Source organism: Panthera tigris, chromosome B4 (assembly GCF_018350195.1).
Source record: "Panthera tigris isolate Pti1 chromosome B4, P.tigris_Pti1_mat1.1, whole genome shotgun sequence".
Taxonomy (NCBI): Eukaryota; Metazoa; Chordata; class Mammalia; order Carnivora; family Felidae; genus Panthera; species Panthera tigris.
In genome coordinates this window covers 74,988,319-75,008,192 of record NC_056666.1, presented here as the reverse complement: position 1 = coordinate 75,008,192, position 19,874 = coordinate 74,988,319, and the positions used below count along the sequence as shown (strand labels likewise).

Sequence of the window (19,874 nt, the reverse complement as noted above, 5' to 3'; positions counted from 1 at the left end):
TTTGGGGTAGACTGTGATTGTGTTTAAGGGAGGAGGGCAGTCTGGGCGGCAGGAGGGAATGCCCTCAGCCTGCAGGAGTTCCCCCCAACTCCTCTAACCCCAGAGCTTGGCGATGAAAAGGGTGGTGTCACTGCCCGCTGCAGGGGGTCAGGGTGGGGAGCAGACTTTATTCTGAACGTGGTCTGACCGAAAACCTAGAGGTGGAATCCCGAGATGGAGACTCTTTCCCCATACCCTCCCCTTACTAGAACACCCCTGTGGGTGGAAAATCCTAGTGGGGGTTGTGTGCTTGGGTGTGGAAGTGGGAGCCTTCTGCGGTCTTCAGGGAGACTGAAGGCTGGGGAAGCCAGGCCAAGGCAATCCTGGACCTCCAGATACAGGCCTTGGGGGAGGCTCCTCTACATCTGGAAAGGCCTGGAATTGAGGCCCACTTCCCAGCATGGTGGGCGGTGCTGGCACTGAAGGGCCCTGCCTGGGCAGCGCCTTCTACCATGAACTTTCTGAAGTCACTTTAAATCCCCTGGAGCCTCCTTCTGCCAAGGAGGGCAGGGGCAGGGACAGACAGAGGTGGCCAGGAAGAGGGTTTGGGCAAAGCAGTGGGCAGAGCTATCCTTGGGGCTGGGCCTTGGCCTGCTTCAGACTCTGGGTCTCAAGCCGGAGGATCAGTGTTGGGAGGGACTTGAGGTCTGGGAGGCACTGGGCCTCCAACTGCCAAGCTGAATGGATGTGGCTCTGGCTGTGGGAGCTGGTGTCTGGAGCAGCACATCTGTGAGAGAGAGCAAGGGACCAGGACCCAGGGGCGGAAAGGGTTGGAGGCAGGGGAAGAGGGAGGTGGTCTGTGGTTCAGAGTGCCGGATTATTTCTGGACAACGAAGGTTGGGGGAGCATGTAGGGAAGTTTTGTGGCTTTGAGCAGTGCCCTCCCTTGTTCCTTGTCATACCGGGCTAGTCTGGGGTGCCAGGAGTGCTAGGAGCCTCGTGAGTTCTCCAAGGTGGGCAGTGGTGCTTGGGGTGGAGTGCCAGGTGGGGTGGTTGCAGTTAGTTGGACAGTTACATAACTCGGAAGCTAACCTCTTGGGGAGTCAGAGTGTTCTGGGGATGGTCATGCGTTCTCCTGGACAGTGTCTGCCCCTTCCTCTGTGGGTATGAGCCAGATGCTAGGATGTGCTTCCAGGAGGCTGGGAACATGGCCAGAAACAGGTCCCTTGGGAACAGAGGTCTGGGCCATTTCAAGCGGGGGGGAGGAATGGTTAATACAGGGCAGGGGACTGGCAAGTAGGAGGAGGCTGAAGCAAAATGTCCTGGTAGGGGTGGTGGGAAACCTGCTCACTCTGGGCTTTGTCTCCAGCAGCTCTGGGGACTACAGCCAAGGACGTGGGGACTGATAGAACCAGGTGTCTGACTGGCTGGGGAGATGTGTGTTCTTGCTTGTGGCTCTTCTGTCTTTCCATTTCTTGGACGCTGGCAGAGTTTTGGGTTCAAAGTGGTAAAGGGTGGGGGAGAAGAACTCATTTATCGGGTGTGTGTTATGTGAAAGATACTGTTGGATTTTTTTCATGACTATTACTTTTCCCATTTTACAGATGAAGAAACTGATACAGGGAGATAGTAACTTGTTCAAGGCTGTGCAGCCAGCATGTAATTACCCTAAGGTTTGAAGCCTGGTCTTGCTCCAAAAATCGTGCTTCTAATGAAGTATTTTGAAGAGCCAGGCTTCCTTTGGTGACTTTTTCCAAATGCCAACCTGACCCAAAGTCTGGGATTTCTGATCTGTCCCTCCAGAGGGTGCTGTTGGTGATGTTAGGAGGGCACGGTGCTCTGTGGGATACGGGAGAAGGGATGCTGAGAGAAGTTGGCTGAGAGTGATCCAGGGGTGTGGGTCTCTAGCATGCAGAGAGGTCCCCAGTCTGCCTTCTGTTTAGTGGGCCTCTGGGTGTCTGCTCGAAGTGCCACTTGTCTGCCTTGAGCTGCTGATCCTGTGGGCATTACTCCCCCCCCTCCCCCCCTCCAGTGAGGACAAATGTCAAGGCTGCTAGCTCTGAAGGTTTAAATACAAAGAGCCCCAGGGTGCCCTGTGGGCATGGAGGAGTGTGGCCCTGTTAGAAACACAGGCATCTGTGGACGAGAATGCTCTCATCCACACTTTCTCTTGAGCTGCTCTCAGCTAGGAGACACATTGAGGGTATTGTCATGGAGTCCTCCCCACCCCAGTTGAAGGCACTACCCTCCAGGAGACCTGAGATCTGGGGCTGATTTGGTGACCTAGGATCTCTGTAACTTGGGCCAGCTGTATAGAACTGCTGTGCACCGTGTTTTCTTTCTTTCTTTCTTTCTTTCTTTCTTTCTTTCTTTCTTTCTTTCTTTCTTTCTTTCTTTCTTTCTTTCTTTCTTTCCCCCTTCCTCCCTCCCTCCCTTCCTTCCTTCCTTCCTTCCTTCCCCCACCCCCCCCCACCCCCCCCCCCGTCAAATCTGTGTGCAAGGTGGCTACAGGAGCAGTTTCGCAGGGCTTTGGTGAAGATCAGATGGAATTAGGTATGTGAAAGGGACCTCGAAGAGTTTAAAGCACAGAGAAAATATTATCTACCCATCCACTCTAGGAACACTTATTTAGGCCCTATTAGGTGTTTGCAGATACATCAGGGAGCGAAATGGGCCCAAATCCCTGCCTTCATGAGGCTGACATTCCAGTGAGGAGAGACAATGAACAAATAAGGAAAATATATAGAATGGCAGTTGCTGATAAGAGCTGTGGAGAAAAATAAAGCATGAAGCTGGGAAGAAAGATAGGGAGCTCCAGGAAAGGGGGTTGCTATTTTAATAGAACGGTCAGGGAAAGACTCACTGATAAGGGAACACTTGAGCTGTGACCTGGAGGAGCTCTTAGTCCAGGCAGCGGGCACCGCAGTCCCAGGCCGCCCCGTGCATGGTGTGTTGGGGACCAGCAAGGAGGCTAATAGAACTGGAGTGCGGTGAGAAAGATGAAGAATCATAGGATTATCACTCTTTATTATTATTACACAGTAGCTGCTCTATGCCAGTGCCCTTGAGCTTTCTCTCTGTCTTTTCAACATACATTTCTCGAGTCCTTACCATGAGCCAGGCTCAGTACTCGGTGCTGGGGCTAAGGTGCTGAGCAAAACAGGACAATCCCTACCCTCACAAAAGTTTATAGTGAGAGGGGTGGGGACACATGAACAAGGGGCAATTTAATTGTGATAAGTACTATGGAGGAAATGTACAGAGGGTAAACAGGGGGCCAAATTTAGTGTGGGTGGGGGAGCTGGGACATCTTCCCTGAGGAAGTTCCATCTAAGCTGTGACCCGAGGGAGAAGTTGAATTTGGCTTGGTGAAGTGTGCATGGTGTGAGTACGATGAGGAACAATGTAGAAAGAGATTCCCTTTTGTATAGAGGTCACCGATTGGCAGCTCACAGGCTGAATTCATTCCATAGACGTGATTTATTTGGCTTGCAGTGTTGAAAAATGTGAGTTACTTGCCAGCATTTAAAACTCAGGAGATGTCATGTTAAAATGTACATTTTTTTCAGCTTCTGTTGAAAGTCAGAAGATCAGGCTCCACTGGGATGCCCGTGCCGGCTATGAGCTGGTGTGGTGCCTGCCCCGGTGCTCGGGAGTGGACTTTTCAGTTCCTCCCAGACCTCCTTTGCTTACTGACACAGGCACTCGAGCTTGTAACCACCAAGAAATCAGTGCTTTTTAGGGAAGAGGTGAATGTTGAAGTGTACTGCTTTGGAGTCCGGCAGATCTGGGTTAGAATCTTGGTGCCCACACCTCCGTGGCTGCTTGATGTAGGGCGAATTACCCGCCTGCTTCTGTCTCGGTTTCCTCACCTGCTGAATGGGGATCCCGTCGTCCTCCTCCATACTTTTATGTGAGTGGTGTGTCGGAAGCGTTTAGCTTGGCTGTGGAAGTACTTGGTTTATGTAGCTGCTGGTGGCGGTAGGCCGTGACGGTGGTGTTAATACCAACTCGTTCCCTTCTCTCAGCAGCATGTCCTGGTTTAGTGGCCTCCTGGTCCCCAAGGTGGATGAACGGAAAACAGCCTGGGGTGAACGCAATGGGCAGAAGCGTCCACGCCGTGGGACTCGGACCAGCGGCTTCTGCACACCGCGCTATATGAGCTGCCTCCGGGATGCACAGCCCCCCAGCCCCACCCCTGCAGCTCCTCCTCGGTGCCCCTGGCAGGATGAGACTTTCATGCGGAGAGGTGGCCCAGGCAAGGAGCCGGGGCTGCGGGCGGTGGCCCTCGGCTTTGAGGACACTGAGACGATGGCGGCAGTCGGGGCAGCCGAGGTGGCACCCGACGTGGCAGCCCGGGGTAGGCGGTCTTGCTGGCGCCGTCTGGCCCAGGTGTTCCAGTCCAAGCAGTTCCGCTCGGCCAAGTTGGAGCGCCTGTACCAGCGGTACTTCTTTCAGATGAACCAGAGCAGCCTGACGCTGCTGATGGCCGTGCTGGTGCTGCTGACGGCCGTGCTGCTAGCCTTTCATGCCGCACCTGCCCGCCCTCAGCCTGCCTATGTGGCCCTACTGGCCTGTGCCGCCGCCCTCTTCGTAGCGCTCATGGTGGTGTGTAACCGGCACAGCTTCCGCCAGGACTCCATGTGGGTGGTGAGCTATGTGGTGCTGGGCATCCTGGCAGCCGTGCAGGTTGGGGGTGCCCTGGCAGCCAACCCCCGCAGCCCCTCTGTGGGCCTCTGGTGCCCCGTGTTTTTTGTCTACATCACCTACACGCTCCTACCCATCCGCATGCGGGCGGCTGTCTTCAGTGGCCTGGGCCTCTCCACCCTGCATCTGATCTTGGCCTGGCAGCTCAACCATGGTGATGCCTTCCTCTGGAAGCAGGTGCGTAGTCAGGAAGCAGGCACAGGGTAGTGCTTGGGGGCACCAGGCCGGGAATGAGAAGGGGTCTGGTACTCGAGGGTGGGTGGGGACTGGGTGTAGGGATGTCTGGTTGTGTCCAAGAGGAAGGGCAGATGATGGGAGGCGAGGTTTCAGGGGTCGGCTCCATCTGGGATCTGGAGCAGAGGGCACTGCTGAGGAGAGGGAGGGCCCCAGGATCCAGCTTGTACTCTCACCAAGGGTCATGGTTTACAGCTCTTTGGCCTGAGGCACCTGAAATCGTGTAGCCCATAGACCTGACGTAGGGCTGGAAGTGGGAATGTGATGTTTAGCCCCAGGGCAGGAGCGGGGTTGAGAGAGCAGTGTTGGCGACATCTCTGGCCCCAAGTCGATACATGAGACGCAGGCCTTGGTGCCATTCCTGAAAAGCAGCTCCAGGTGGTGACCTGGAGGGAGCAAGCGGGGTTTGGATGCAGTTAGCAAGAGAGGAGTTGCTTCTCTCCTGGCCCAAGGCAGTCTCTAAAAGGACGCGGAGGGTGATAAGTAGGATTCATTTTCTCCTGGGCTGGGAGTGGTTTGAGTGGGGTTGGAAGAGGGGCATCAGGGTCTGATCTCCTCCTACCCTCCTCCCACTGAGCACCAGGGGTCTGGCAGCCCTGCCTCGAGGTTCTCTGCCCATGCCAGCTATTGCATCTGGGTTCTGAGTGGTGCGTGGGGTGGGGCTTGACAGCATGGTATTTGAGTGAGAAATCAAGGCTTGGCTCCTGGCAGACCTGGTTGTCCAATGGGCTGCGTTCTTTTCTGTGAGCTCTTACGACAACTAACCTTACTTCTCCCAGCCTTCTTCCCAGTCTGTAAACGTGGGATAAAAATAGTATCTACCTCATGATGTTGCTGTTAGGTCTCCACCCTCTCCCAGAGTGGAGTAGAACCCTACAGGGCAGGGTTCTCACCTGGGGGCAGGGAGGTGTGGGAGTGCTGTAGGGGATGGTACTCAGGGAAGGGCCCTCCCAGAAGTCCCTTTCAGAGAGACAGGAGCATGTGGAGTTGCCCATCTCAGGTCATCCGCTTGACCAGGGAGCAGAGACCAGGACATCTTGCCCAGCTGATCTTCAGGGGCTGCTCTAGACACGGCCCCTAACCAACACACCTCATGATCCCTGTGCTGGTACCCTGATATTGAGGGTGTCTGTCTTGCCTAAGTTTTGAGGGAATTGGCCTCTGCCTTGTCTAGGGTTTGTGGCCTGTAGCCCACCCTAGCCCCACCCACAAAGAGGAAGTTGCCTGGGGCTCCCAGGGTGAGAAGCTGGGTGCTCTGGCATGATGCCCTTCTCCGCCCAGCTTGTGCTCCGGAACAGAACGTACCTTTTTAAAAGTAACTTTATAGCCCATTTGTTTGTGGAGCACGCACCCACAAGACAGCCAGACCTCTTAAAGGGCCAGGGTCTTTCTGTCCTTGCGGGCCCCCCACTTCTCACCAGGTAGCTATTGTGCTGGGCTTTGGAGTTGTACTACCCTCCTGGGGAAGGAAGAGCTTGGAGGAAGCCAGCTCTCTGGCTGGCCAGGGGTAGGAGGGTGTCTCTTCCCTGCTTTCAGCTGGCATGGTACCCAGAGCCAGGCCCAAGGCTTGATTGGGGAGGTGCAGCCCCATGGAGGCCAGGACTCTGCCAGCCTCCTGCCTCCCCAGGGGCACCCAGCTGCAGCCTTACCCAGTAGGTCTCAGCATGCACATTCTTGGGGCGAGGGGAGAAAGTCACCCCTGCCCCTGTGCCAGTCCTTAGAGCCAGGGTTGCCCATACCCCTTCTCTGAACTAAGAAGGATTCCCTGTGTTCAGTTGGCCTATGGGTGTCTGGATGGTGTGGGTCTGTGGCCTCCTTTCTAGGCTCCTTGGGCAGCCCCTTTCCAGATCCAGCCCTGCTCATGGGAAGGAGGCTTCGTTCTCCTCTGACCCACTCATTCAGACACATTGAGCAGTTTCACCCAGTGACCCTGGCGCAGCCTGGAATCTCCTCTAGTGCCCTGGCATCCATTTTTTCTCACAGTGGGATAGGGGTCTGTGTACAGATCTATTTCAGTCTCTCGTCCCCCTTCCCCTTCCCTCCACCATGACTCACTTTTTCCTCTTGGGCTCCTGGGGCCAGGAAGGGAAGTTGCCTGGTTTACCCCCCCTTCCCTTCTCCCCGACTGGGGGCTATTCTTAGAAACTCCTGAGGGAGATAATGTGCCCCCCTCTTCACCCCTGCTGCTGGGAGGGGGGCCCTTGTGAGCTGGACCGGGAAGGAAAGCTGGGAGGCCAGTCCTAGAGGGTCAGAGCTAGAAATAGCTGGGGGTTTGCTGAATCTCCCCCTCCATTTTACCTAAGAAAATTGAAGCTGAGGTCCCAGAGATGAACTGACCTTCCCAAGTTTGCAAGACTGGTTCTGGTTCTGGGCAGAGCCCAGAATTCCTTTCTTCCAGTTGGTGCTCTTTCCCTCCCTTCTCCCCAAACCAGAGCCCTGCCCCAGCCAACTTGGGTGGAGCCACAAGTGCCAGGCTAACCCCTGAATTTCCAGAAACACTGAGGCCAGCTTTTCTTAGACATGCTCTCCAGTCAGTGCTACTGATGCTAATTGAGAGGTGATCATCCTGAGATCAGGGTCCTAGGGCATGGGGGCTGGCTGTGCCAAGTATTGGGGGTGCTGGGCATGGTGGCAACACTTCCTAGTTAGGAAGAGTTTTTCATGATAGTTGAATTGATGACTCTCAAGCCTGGGCTATGGGGCTGGACCTCAAGAGCTTGGGTGAGTGGAGTGAGTAGGAATCTTGGAAATCTGGAATGTACCAGCAGTAGGGTTTGGACAGAGGCTTTGGAGTCTGACTGTCCTGGATTCACGTCCCACACCAGCCACTATTAGCTGTGTGATCTTGGGCAAATTACTTAGTTTCTCTGTGCTTGAGTACCTCACCTTTAAAATGAGATAGTTTTACTTCATAGAGTTGTAGGAAATCCATTAGTTACTGTATAGGAGGCAGCTATAGAAGCCAGCCATATTGAAGACAGCCAACAAATTAGTTTCAGTGATTATAATAATAATTATTATTCTATCAAGTTATGTCGGAGCAGGGAGGAACCTTAGAAATCTTCTTATTGTCCCGCTCCAGGTTCTAGATGAGCAAACAGAGGCCCAGAGAGATGAGATGACTTGTCCTGGGCATTCACAGGAGGATATAGAGCTCGAGTCTCCTGGGTGTTGTCGTGTGAGGAGAACCACATGCAGAAGGAGCAGCATTTGTCTTTTGTTTGGGCTGATTGTGGGGCAGGAAGTCATAGTGTTCCAGGCCCCGGCCTCATGACCCACCTTGCCCTGGTTGGTGCTTCTGCTCCCAGGAGTTGTGAGAAGCTCTCATTTCTAGCTGTGGAGTGATCCAGGCAGGGGTCCAGAGTCCTGTGGGAGAAGAAGGAAGTGTATTACAGGGGTGGGGAGAGCTTGGGGACAGACAGGGCACAGGATCCGGGCTTCCTTCCCGAAGCAATGCATCCACAGAGAGGATAGCAAGTTGCACCTGTGCGTAGGTGGGGGGTGGTCACCATTCTGCCTCTGCCACCCTCTTGCAGCTTGGTGCCAACATGCTGCTGTTCCTCTGCACCAACGTCATTGGCATCTGCACACACTATCCAGCTGAGGTGTCTCAGCGCCAGGCCTTTCAGGAGACCCGTGGTTACATCCAGGCCCGGCTGCACCTGCAGCATGAGAATCGGCAGCAGGTGGGGCTGTTCTCCCTGTCCAAGGCCTTCCCCCACCTCACCCCCAGATAACCTGTATGCTGGATCTGCTGCCTTGTACCACTCCATGGAATAAGTCTGAATGGTTCCCCCTGATTATGCACAGCATAGGCCCTGTGACACTGGGGTTCCTGTCCTGTCTGAAGGTGGGAGGGCGTAGATGGGAGCATGAGTGAGGGGTTGCGTGGGGGTGGTCAGAGAGGGCTGGGAGGTATATCTGCTGTAGACTGTAATAGGGGAGGTCCAGAAGGGAAACTCAGGTCTCCAGGGGGGTCTGGGAGGCCTCTGGGGTTGTGGAGGCAGCAGGAGGAATTACAGTGTGAGGCTAAGAAGATAGTGGTGCCCTGTTGAAACTACTGGTCTAGGAACGGCTGCTGCTATCAGTATTGCCCCAGCACGTTGCCATGGAGATGAAAGAAGATATCAACACAAAGAAAGAAGACATGATGTTCCACAAGATCTACATCCAGAAGCATGACAATGTCAGGTAGGGTTGGGGGTGGGAGGATCCCAGGAGGGATGGGGGACCTGGGAGTCTTTGAGGGCCACGTGGCCCTTCCATCTTCTCCCATTGTCCACAGCATCCTGTTTGCAGACATTGAAGGCTTCACCAGCCTGGCATCCCAGTGCACTGCGCAGGAGCTGGTCATGACCCTGAATGAGCTCTTTGCCCGGTTTGACAAACTGGCTGCGGTGAGGGTGCTGGGGCTGGGGGGGCAGGGCTGCATGTGGTGAGAACATAGCCTCATTGGAGCGGCCTGGGGCAGTGGGCTAGATGGTGACTCAGTGAGGGTGCTGGGTGGGCAAGAGAGTGGGAGTGACTGTCTCTAACTCTCTCCCCTTTAGGAAAATCATTGCCTGAGGATCAAGATCTTAGGGGACTGTTACTACTGTGTGTCGGGGCTGCCGGAAGCCCGAGCAGACCATGCCCACTGCTGTGTGGAGATGGGGGTGGACATGATCGAGGCCATCTCGTAAGCAGTGTCCCTCCCAGGCTCCCTGGAACTGAGGGTGCCCCCACCAGCTCTTACCCTTTGATGTGTCCTTGGGGTTTTTTTCTCAGTTTTGGCTGTTTCTCTGTCTTGGAGATCCATCGCCTGGGAGGGGAATGGATCTTTCTTCAGCTTGTGCACTTTAGACTCCAGCCAGCCAGGCAGGGTAGGGGAGCCATGGTGAGGGGATTTGGGCTGGTGAGAATGCTAGCTGAGCAAGCCTAAGGGGAGAGCAGTGACTCCTCCCTTTGTAGCTCAATTCCACAGGATGCTGGTGAACACAGTTCTCAAACCTTTGTCCTTGAGACCCACGCAGCCTTTTGCCCATGTCCAGCCAAGGCTGTGTTCTCATGTCTGGCATCTGGGTCTGTCCCTGCCTGCTTGGCTCTGAGGGGAGTGAAGGGCCTGAGTTCTGGGCTGGGGGTGGGGATGTCTGTGCCAGAAGCTGAGCCGGAGCCGCCTCCTCCCAGGCTGGTGCGTGAGGTGACAGGTGTGAACGTGAACATGCGCGTGGGCATCCACAGCGGGCGTGTGCACTGTGGCGTCCTTGGTCTGCGGAAATGGCAATTCGATGTGTGGTCCAATGACGTGACTCTGGCCAACCACATGGAGGCGGGGGCCGGGCCGGGTGAGTGTCGGGTCCGGGTGGCCAGGGATGGGAGTGAGGTGGGCTAGCCCAGGTCTCACCCTCCTGTTCCCTCACAGCCGCATCCATATCACTCGGGCCACACTGCAGTACCTGAATGGGGATTATGAGGTGGAGCCAGGCCGTGGTGGTGAGCGTAATGCATACCTCAAGGAGCAGCATATTGAGACCTTCCTCATCCTGGGAGCCAGCCAGAAACGGGTCAGTCTAGGGTGGGGGTGGGGGTGGGGGCAGGCAGGGAGAAGGGCAAATGCAGGGAGCAAACAGACATCTTGTCTGGGACCCTCTTTTGATCCTGTGCCCGTGCTTCCTGCACAGAAAGAGGAGAAGGCCATGCTGGCCAAGCTGCAGCGTACACGGGCCAACTCCATGGAAGGACTGATGCCACGCTGGGTGCCTGAGCGCGCCTTTTCCCGGACCAAGGACTCCAAGGCTTTCCGCCAGATGGTGAGGGGTCCACAGCACTAGGACCTGAGGCCTCACCTTCCTAACACGCTGTGCCCCTCTTCCCTCTTTGGCCTTCCTTGTTCTGGCTCATACATCTCCGTGTATGACTTCTGGTACTGGGGGCAGGAGGGGTGACTTCATAACGGGGTCCTAAGCCGCTCCAAAGTACATGGGGGGAACACTCAGCACAGTGTTGGGAATGGGGAAGGGATTGTGGAGGCGAAGATGGTCTGCCCTTCACCCCATTGCACACTTTGTCCCTTTCTCCAGGGCATTGATGATTCCAGCAAAGACAAGTAAGTCAGGTTATTGAGGAGGGAGGAAGGGGAGGGAGAAGGCACTTACACCCTGGGACAGGGCTGTGGGGGAGCCGAGATCCCCCTCTTTCCTGGACTGTAGGTGTGTCCTGTGGGAGTAGGTGCCACACAGCTACTCCATTCTTTGGGTGCTGCCCATGCCCTTCCTTTCTCATTGCCTCTCACGTGGTAATGCTCATGCCCCTGGTGAAGCCATGTCCCCTGCCCTCAGCCGGGGTGCCCAAGATGCCCTGAACCCTGAGGATGAGGTAGATGAGTTCCTGGGCCGTGCCATCGATGCCCGCAGCATCGATCAACTACGGAAGGACCATGTGCGCCGCTTCCTGCTCACCTTCCAGAGAGAGGATCTTGAAAAGAAGGTTTGCCCCCAAAGGCTAAGGGCAAAGGGGGATGAGGGCCGGGGTAGGAGGGGAGGTTCAGGGGGGGAGGCTGAGCACAACTGAGGGATCAGCAGGTTTTTTGAGGATTGGGGGGTGACCACAGGGCACAGTGGGGATTCCTATTAATTGAGCCACTGCTTCCCCCTACTTGAGGCCCCTGGCAGTGGCCTGCCTCCCCCAGGGCAGAGCCCAGCCCCCAGCTCAGCCTCTTCTCCCTCAGTACTCACGGAAGGTGGACCCCCGCTTCGGAGCCTACGTAGCCTGTGCGCTGTTGGTCTTCTGCTTCATCTGCTTTATCCAACTCCTCGTCTTCCCACAGTGAGAGCCCCGCCCTTCCTTGCTCTGTTTCTCTTCCCTCCACCACTTCCCAGAACCTTCTTAAACACCCATGCAAGCTCACAGTCCTGGGAGCCTGTACCCTGCCAATCTGGGGAGTGGGACAAGGATACCCAGAACTTCCAGAGTAACATTTTCCCTGGCCCTCTTCTGCCCTAGTTCAACTCTGCTGCTTGGGATCTATGCCAGTATCTTCCTGCTGTTGCTGATCACTGTGCTGACCTGTGCCGTGTACTCCTGTGGCTCTGTATGTTGGGGGTTCTTCCAGGGCTGGTTGGGGAGGGCAAGCTGGGCCGGGGCGGTGAGGAATCATGCAGGGAGAGGGAAGAGAAGGCCAGGCCTCCCTTACTGGGCCCCATCCCTGGTTGGCCTTACCCCTTGGCTGACACAGTCTCTAACTCTCGGTCTCTTGCCTGTCTGCAGCTCTTCCCCAAGGCCCTGCAACGCCTTTCCCGCAGCATTGTCCGTTCTCGGGCACACAGCACTGCGGTTGGCATCTTTTCAGTCTTGCTTGTGTTCACCTCTGCCATCGCCAACATGGTAAAGGTCAAGTGGGGATTCTTCTACCCCTCCTCTATGCCAAGCACTGCTCTGGGCTTTGGGGCTACAGAAAGGAATAAGACCCATTTCCTGCCCTCCAAGAGGTTGTTATCCCAAAGGAGGGGGTGGGGTTAACCCTAGTCCCCCATTCTCCTTGCTCTCCCCATCTCCTGTCATCCTTTAGTGAGAACTTTGACCTTCAGGGTATAAGGTACTGAGGCATGGCCCTTGAGCCCCTCTCCTCCATGCGTACCCTGATATGCCTCCCTCAACTTTTGCAGTTCACCTGTAACCACACCCCCATACGGACTTGTGCAGCCCGGATGCTGAATGTAACACCTGCTGACATCACTGCCTGCCACCTGCAGCAGCTCAATTACTCTCTGGGCCTGGATGCTCCCCTGTGTGAGGGCACCGCACCCACTTGCAGCTTCCCTGAGGTGTCCAAGCCATGTTCAGGCGGGATGGGGTGGGGGGTTCCTAATCAGTACTAGTTATTGACTCCTCTGTGCCAGACCTGCTGATGGGCAATGGGGACCCAGGATCTCACCAGAGTTCCTACTGGAGGAACATCTAGGGGTCCTGGAGTGGTGTGGGGCTGGCTGTGGAAGGTGAAGGACGTTTGGGTTTGAGGTTGTGGAGGGGAGCTTAGGTCAGGCAGGGAAGTGCGGTGCTCTTCCTGAATGGGTGGGGGAGGGCATGACTTCTGTCTTCGTCCAACACCACCTCTGCCATTGCTCCCCAGTACTTCGTTGGGAACATGCTGCTGAGTCTCTTGGCCAGCTCTGTCTTCCTACACATCAGTAGCATCGGGAAGTTGGCAATGATCTTTGTCCTCGGGCTCATCTATTTGGTGCTGCTTCTGCTGGGCCCCCCAGCCACCATCTTTGACAACTATGACCTGCTGCTTGGTGTCCATGGCTTGTGAGTTTATCCTCAATCCCTTTAATCCCCTGCGAGCTTCCTGACCCTTCTGGGTCACTGTGATTTTTCTGGTCCCCAGGCCTCTTGTGCCCTCGCAATGTCACTACTCACACTCTTCACCTTTAGGGGGAAAAGAGGCAGTAGAGGAGCTCCCAGCATATGACCCCTGACCGTCACCCCAAGGAAACCCCAGTCTTGGGAAGTCCCTGTGTCTTTAGGCTAGACATTTAAAGAATTCCTTCTCTCATTTGCATGGTACTTTCATACCCATTCTCTTAGGCCACACAGCTGCTTGGTGGCAGAGCCCTGGCTAGGAACAAAAACTTTCGACTCCTGATTAAGGGCTTTGCCTGGGACACCACACTGGCTTTTCCTCTGCAAACCCCATCCCATAGCTCTGTGTAGTAGGAAAAGCCTCTGGAGTCCACTGGGTTTGAACCCCACTCTGCCTCTTGTTAGCTATGTGACCTTAGACAGGTAAGTTAACTTCTCTGAGCTTCAGTTTCCTCATCTGTAAAATAGCAGTGGCACCTAGATTGTAGATGGCTGTAGAGATTATAGTGATATTTGTTGAAGCCCTACTCCAAGCCAGGTGCCACGCTAGGCCTTTTGTGTGCACTATCTAGATCTTGTCCCTCTTTTACTGATGAGGAAACAGGCCTAGAGTTAAACATCTTGTTCCAGGTCACAGAACTGGTAAGTGGAGGAGCTAGGAGTGGAACCTTCTCATAACCTCTGCTCTTAATGAGTTAATATAAGCACAAGCCCTGTGCCTTATTTTGTGCTATGTGCTCAGTAAATGCAGTTTCTGTCTCCCCTTCCCTGCCCCCACCCAGCAACCCAAGAACTGATGACTTTGTCTCTTGTATCTTCCTGCCAGGGCTTCTTCCAATGAGACTTTCGACGGGCTGGACTGGTAAGTGAGGGCTCTGGGGCAGGGAAGGGCAGGACTGCCACATGTCTCTTGCAGACACTGAGCTTGACTCTGCTTACCCTCAGCCCAGCTGCAGGGAGGGTGGCACTCAAATACATGACCCCCGTGATTCTGCTGGTGTTTGCTCTGGCGCTGTATCTGCATGCCCAGCAGGTGGAATCAACTGCTCGTCTGGACTTTCTCTGGAAACTGCAGGTGACTGAGTGGGCCTCTGGGGCAGGGGGAGGATCCTGGGGACAGAATCTGGGTCAAGCCAGAAATGCATCTTGTTAGCTGGCCAAGGCTCAGGCCCACCCTGGCCCCAAGCCTTCTGTGTGCCCATCCCCTATCCCTGCCTCATTCTGTCCCTGCCCCTATCACCCCTTTGCCTGTTCTTCAGGCCTCATCTGTCCATGCCTTTCTTCTTCCCCGTGATTCCTTCTGATGCCCGTCTCCAGGCACTGGCCACTGCACCTATCTCTTGTGAATGTTGGGCAGTGGGTGATGGGTGTGGTGTCCACAGGCAACAGGGGAGAAGGAGGAGATGGAGGAGCTGCAGGCATACAACCGAAGGCTGCTCCATAACATTCTGCCCAAGGACGTGGCTGCCCACTTCCTGGCCCGGGAGCGCCGGAACGATGAGCTCTACTATCAGTCGTGTGAGTGTGTGGCCGTCATGTTTGCCTCCATTGCCAACTTTTCTGAGTTCTATGTGGAGCTGGAGGCAAACAATGAGGGCGTCGAGTGCCTGCGGCTGCTCAACGAAATCATCGCTGACTTTGATGAGGTACTTATCTGGTTGGTTGGTGCTGGCAGAGCGCCTAAGGGAGACTAGCCGGACCAGGGCAGTGGAGAGAACTTTGGATAGGAGGGCCAGCATTGGAGGAGGCGTGGCTGGATTGGGAGGAGGAAGGGAGGTTTGATGGGACCCAGAGATGTTAGGGTAGGAGTAAGGGTAGGTACGGCAGAAACAAGGACAAGGACCATTGGTGTCCGAGGCAGCGAGGTCAGCCCCAGTGGGGCAGGGTCATCACTGCTGGGGAGCAAAGGACATGACGACCTGCGGAGAGGACATGATAGGTACCGGGTGGATGTTACTGAATAAGAAGGCAGTAAACTGGACAGAACCTCATGAGCCCAAGTAAGCAAGATGGGCCCCTCAACAGAGAAAATGGAAGCAAATGTGAGGAAGTATCCTGAGTATCCAGGTCAGGAATGGGTCATTAGTGTTCTGGAGGAAAGTCACTTCCCTCTGGCACTCAGTTTCCCAAAAAGTGAGGGTTAGAATAATTGACGGCTAATATCCCTTCTATAGTTCTGGATTCTGTGAGCGAGCTTTGGAAGTTGGCCTAAAGCTGTATGCTTGAGTCCTGGCCTGAGGTTCTGATGGCTGCCTTGTAAAGGAGGCCTATTTTCCAAGTTCCTCCCTCAGTCCTGCACTAACTGGAAGACGGGACTCACTCACTAAAAGGATGGGAGCTGTTGAAACAGGGAAGGGGGGGATGAGGCCAAGGCATGGCATGAGTGAGCATTGGGCAGGGTGGGTTTGGCCTCTCTGCCTTGACAGCCAGGTCTCCCTGTGCTGTCCAGATCATCAGCGAGGAGCGGTTCCGGCAGCTGGAGAAGATCAAGACGATTGGTAGCACCTACATGGCTGCCTCAGGGCTGAATGCCAGCACCTATGATCAAGCGGGCCGCTCCCATATCACTGCCCTGGCTGACTATGCCATGCGGCTCATGGAACAGATGAAGCACATCAACGAGCACTCCTTCAACAATTTCCAGATGAAGATTGGTGAGATGGCCCGCTTGCCTGGCAGCTTTTTCCCAGGGCTGTTTCTGGGTGAGGCCAAGGAATCAGGCTGGGGATGGCATCACAGATTTCCCATCAGGAATCCTTTGGGATGTCCTTTTCTCTCACCTCCTAGCTCGTCTCATATTAAGAACAGAGATCATTGATTGAGGGCCTACTGTGTGCTAGGCACTGAGACATCGTAATCCTCACATTGTTATCCCCTTTTACAGATAGAGATTGACTCTCAGATTAAATAACTTGGCCAAGGTCAAACAACTAGTAGGTGGCTGAACTAGGATTCAGAACCAGGTTTATTTAAGCTCTAGTACCTGTACCCTCACCTATGGCCAGTCCAATAAGAGGTACTTCCTCTCAGATGTCCTAGGAGCTGATGGGCGGGAGTAATGGTTAACAGACTGGGTTCTGGACTCATAACTGGTTTAAATTCCGGTTGTTCCACCTACTGGCTTGTTTAGCAAGTTGCCCAACTCCTCTACGTTTCACAAGGTTATCTATAAAATGGGATGATACCTACCTTTTAGGGTTGTTGAAGGGATGAAATAATGGAATGCATAAAGCTTACCAGAGTGGTTGGCACAGAGCAAGCACTCAGTTGATTAACTACTGTTATAGCAATAGCTGTTTTAACTCAGGGGAGCTGCTCAGCTGACATACCCAGATCTTCCATTCTTTACAACCAGGACACTTGTCCCTTTGCCACTTTTCTTCTCTGGGTCCTTCTAAAGGTTCCAGGAGGGGGGATGACTCCCTGGGCTGACTCTGGAACATCCACTAGTCTGTTTCTTGCTGCTGTCCCCATCGCAGGGCTGAACATGGGCCCAGTCGTGGCAGGCGTCATTGGGGCTCGGAAACCACAGTATGACATCTGGGGGAACACAGTGAATGTCTCTAGCCGTATGGACAGCACGGGGGTCCCTGACCGAATCCAGGTGAGGGGGATGTGAGCAGAGGCTGGGAAGGGTATGGGTCCGGAGGGCTTCTGCAGGTCAGCTAGGACAGGGGTAGGGTGGCAGTGTTCTGTGGTTGGGGGTGTGTGGGATGGGGGGCTAGCATGACTAGAAACCCCTGGACCCCTGCAAATGCAGCAGGAAGGATCCCAGGCTAAGTGGGTTCCCCTCCCATCCCCCAGGTGACCACGGACTTGTACCAGGTTCTAGCTGCCAAGGGCTACCAGCTGGAGTGTCGAGGGGTGGTCAAGGTGAAGGGCAAGGGGGAGATGACCACCTACTTCCTCAATGGGGGCCCCCCCAGTTAGCAGGACCCAACTACACATTCAGCTGACAGGACCAAGGTGGGCATTTGAGTGGACTCTGTGCTCGCTGGGTGGAGCTGTGGCAGGGGGCACCGAGCCTCCAGACCCTGCTGACCACAAAAGGGAACCTCCCAGCAGGCTGTGCTTGGACCATGCTCGTCTGCCCTCAGGCTGGTGAACAGGGGGATACCAAGAGGATTATGCAAGTGACTTTTACTTTTCTAATTGGGATAGGGCTGTTCCCTCTCCTCTCTTCCAGCTTTTGGGAGCAGGGGAGGGGCAGGGCAGCGGCAGAGGCAGCAGGGATTAAAATGGCAGCTTGCCATGCCTACCCTTTCCCTGTCTGTCTGGGTAACAGACTCAGGGCTGGGCCCTTCCTTTCCCTCTTTTTCCTGGGAATATTTTGTACAAAGACTGGGGCAGGCATGAGGAGTGCCTATTCCATGCTTGCCTCTGCTATGCCTGCATCCCCAGCACTGGCCTTGGATACCCCACCCCAGTCGGGTCTTCCTCCTAGGCACAGGGCAGACAAGGGAGATGCTCTGGGGACCCTGCTCTGTCCATATTTCAGGGGAATGTTTCCATTTGCCAAATCCCAGTCCCATGATCTGTCCCCAAAGGGGAACAAAGGGACTTCTGACAGCTCAGATTTAGCCCTAGTTCCTGCACAGCTCCAGGAAAAGGGGCATCTAGCCTCCTTTGGTACTGTGAAAACACCCAGCCAGAAAGCAAGCACGTATGTGGGGATGTCAAAAGGTCAGGAGCTGGAAGTTCACCTGTAGATGCCCAAGAGAGCAGGCTGGCCAGGGAGTGGGGTGGTACCAGACTCTTGATCTGAGGGCCCCATTGGGGTCAGGATCAGGTCACTCTGCCCCCATGCTCTCTTGCTGTCTGCTGGCAAGGGGGCACAGAGCATCTCTACCCCTTCTGTTGCCAAATAGAAAAGGGTCAGGGCATGGAGGAGGGTGACCCTGATCTCAAACCTGTCCTCCCAAGTCTTGGCACTGGGGAGGGCCTGTATGTCTGTGTAATGTGTGTGCCTGTCAGCCTTTTTGTGTGTGTATCTGTTTCCAGGTCTGTGTGTGTCCTTATGGTTCTCCTCGGCTCTCCACCCTGGGTTGCCTCTCTCCTGTGGGCCTCTGTCTTCGGGGAATAAGGCAGGGTTTCTGATTTCAAGGGATGGAGAGAGACGCCTAGGTTGTACAGGAGTAGCATGGGGTGTGGCAGCAAGAGGAAGGTGGCCCTGGGGAGAGGAGTCCTTTTTGTGCCAAATCCCTAAGTGCCATTTGGGGGCCGTGTGTGCAGCATGACTGTCTCCCTGCCTGGGGCAGGGACCCAAGCGCCTGCTTGAGCCTCAGTGCTCATGCACTTGAACTGTCTGGGTTTGGCAGGCAGAGCCTCAGGACTTTCCTGGGTTCCCCAGATGGTGGTATACTTTGGGACTGGGGTAGCATGGGATCCCTCTGAGGACCCAGATACTGGTACTAGGGGATGGGGCAAGGGAACCTGAAACTTGGCTTTCCCCAGCCTTCAGTCTCAGTCTAGCATGTTCCTGGCTCCCCAGTCTCCATGAAGCCTTCAAGGGCTGGAAGGAGGGTCAGGAGGTTGGACTCTAGGTTCCCTTCCTATCTCTGCCTTCCTTTTACTCCTTTCCCTGCAACCTCCTTGCCACCTAACTTAGTTGGTGCCTTGGTTTCTCTGTCTGTCTGTACCTATTTAAGCAGAGGCATTAGCCTGAATTTTGCTTGAAGATCATTTTGTGTTAAAGATGATTAGAGAGACAGAGAAGAGGGTTCCAGAGTTGCTAAGTTTGGGGAATGAAAGGGGTGGGTGGCACCCTTGCCCTTCCTCATGCCTTTTCTGACTCGAGCTCCTTGCAGAGGCCTGGTTTCTGGCTTGCACTGCCTGCCTTGGGGGATCTTGATGCATCAGTCAAGTGGGTCATCAGGCACTTCATTAGCTATGGCAGGAGGAGGGGAAAAGACTAGTTGGTCCAGAGAGAAGATCAACTCTCTCTCCCCAGACATATCCCTGGATGGGAAAGGGACTGCTTGGAGCCCTGGGGTGGGGATAGGGGTGTAAGGAGACCAGAGTGGGAAGACCTCAGTCTTGGGTGATTTGTCTTTGCTTCTTGTCAAGTGGGAGGGACTGTCCAACACCCTGACTCCCCATACCACAGTGCCAGCCATGCCCTTTTCCTGGGCTACCATTGCCCCCTTTCTCACCAGTTGGTGGTGGAGTCAGTGGATGGGAGGTCCATGGACTTTGGTTTTATAATGTAACCACTGTGGGGGTGGGGGAGGGTGGTATACCATGTATTTCAGTGAAATATTTAATATATTTAAATATCAATAAAATCAAACTCTTTGTAAAATTCCCAGCTCTCTGAAGATGTTCTGGGCCCTGGGTTGGGTCAGAAGTGGCAGAGCCAGGTATAGGAGGCAGCCTTTCCTCTGTGGCTAGAGGGTTTCCTCTGGTTTTTTCCCTGCCAAGCTGAAGCTGCAGTGTCTTCAGAGAGCATGACTACTCTAGGCCCTTCAGCATCATGAAGACCATTGTGTGTCTTCCCAGACTTGTTACTCGGACACCTGCCGTTCCTGAGGTCAAGGACACCCTCAGTAGTCTTTCCTGTACCTTGGCCCCTCCCAAACCAAACACCAAGTTCTGGCTCCCACACATCTGATCTCA

The 19,874-nt window shown here is 54.7% G+C and overlaps 1 protein-coding gene across 1 annotated transcript; it reads left to right on the top strand.

Annotated features, from left to right (window-relative positions):
* Window positions 1-3,547: 3,547 nt before the first annotated feature.
* ADCY6 (adenylate cyclase 6) lies at window positions 3,548-19,714 on the top strand. The gene is made up of 22 exons (XM_042992192.1): window positions 3,548-3,891; window positions 4,007-4,862; window positions 8,456-8,605; window positions 8,989-9,110; window positions 9,205-9,316; window positions 9,470-9,597; window positions 10,086-10,238; window positions 10,321-10,462; window positions 10,580-10,708; window positions 10,979-11,004; window positions 11,237-11,384; window positions 11,626-11,723; window positions 11,901-11,988; window positions 12,165-12,281; window positions 12,563-12,721; window positions 13,027-13,205; window positions 14,086-14,121; window positions 14,205-14,334; window positions 14,642-14,905; window positions 15,709-15,913; window positions 16,739-16,863; window positions 17,064-19,714. Exons 1-22 carry the CDS (start codon window positions 3,584-3,586, stop codon window positions 17,187-17,189), a joined length of 3,801 nt encoding a protein of 1,266 aa, XP_042848126.1. The 5' UTR covers window positions 3,548-3,583; the 3' UTR covers window positions 17,190-19,714.
* Window positions 19,715-19,874: the final 160 nt, after the last annotated feature.

Excerpts from the sequence above, each read along its gene's own strand:
- ADCY6 (XM_042992192.1), top strand. The coding sequence starts at position 3,584 with ATGCCCGTGCCGGCTATGAGCTGGTGTGGTGCCTGCCCCGGTGCTCGG. Across the intron at positions 9,317-9,469 it reads GGTTTGACAAACTGGCTGCG|GAAAATCATTGCCTGAGGAT; the intron begins GTGAGGGTGCTG and ends TCTCCCCTTTAG. Across the intron at positions 14,335-14,641 it reads ACTTTCTCTGGAAACTGCAG|GCAACAGGGGAGAAGGAGGA; the intron begins GTGACTGAGTGG and ends TGGTGTCCACAG.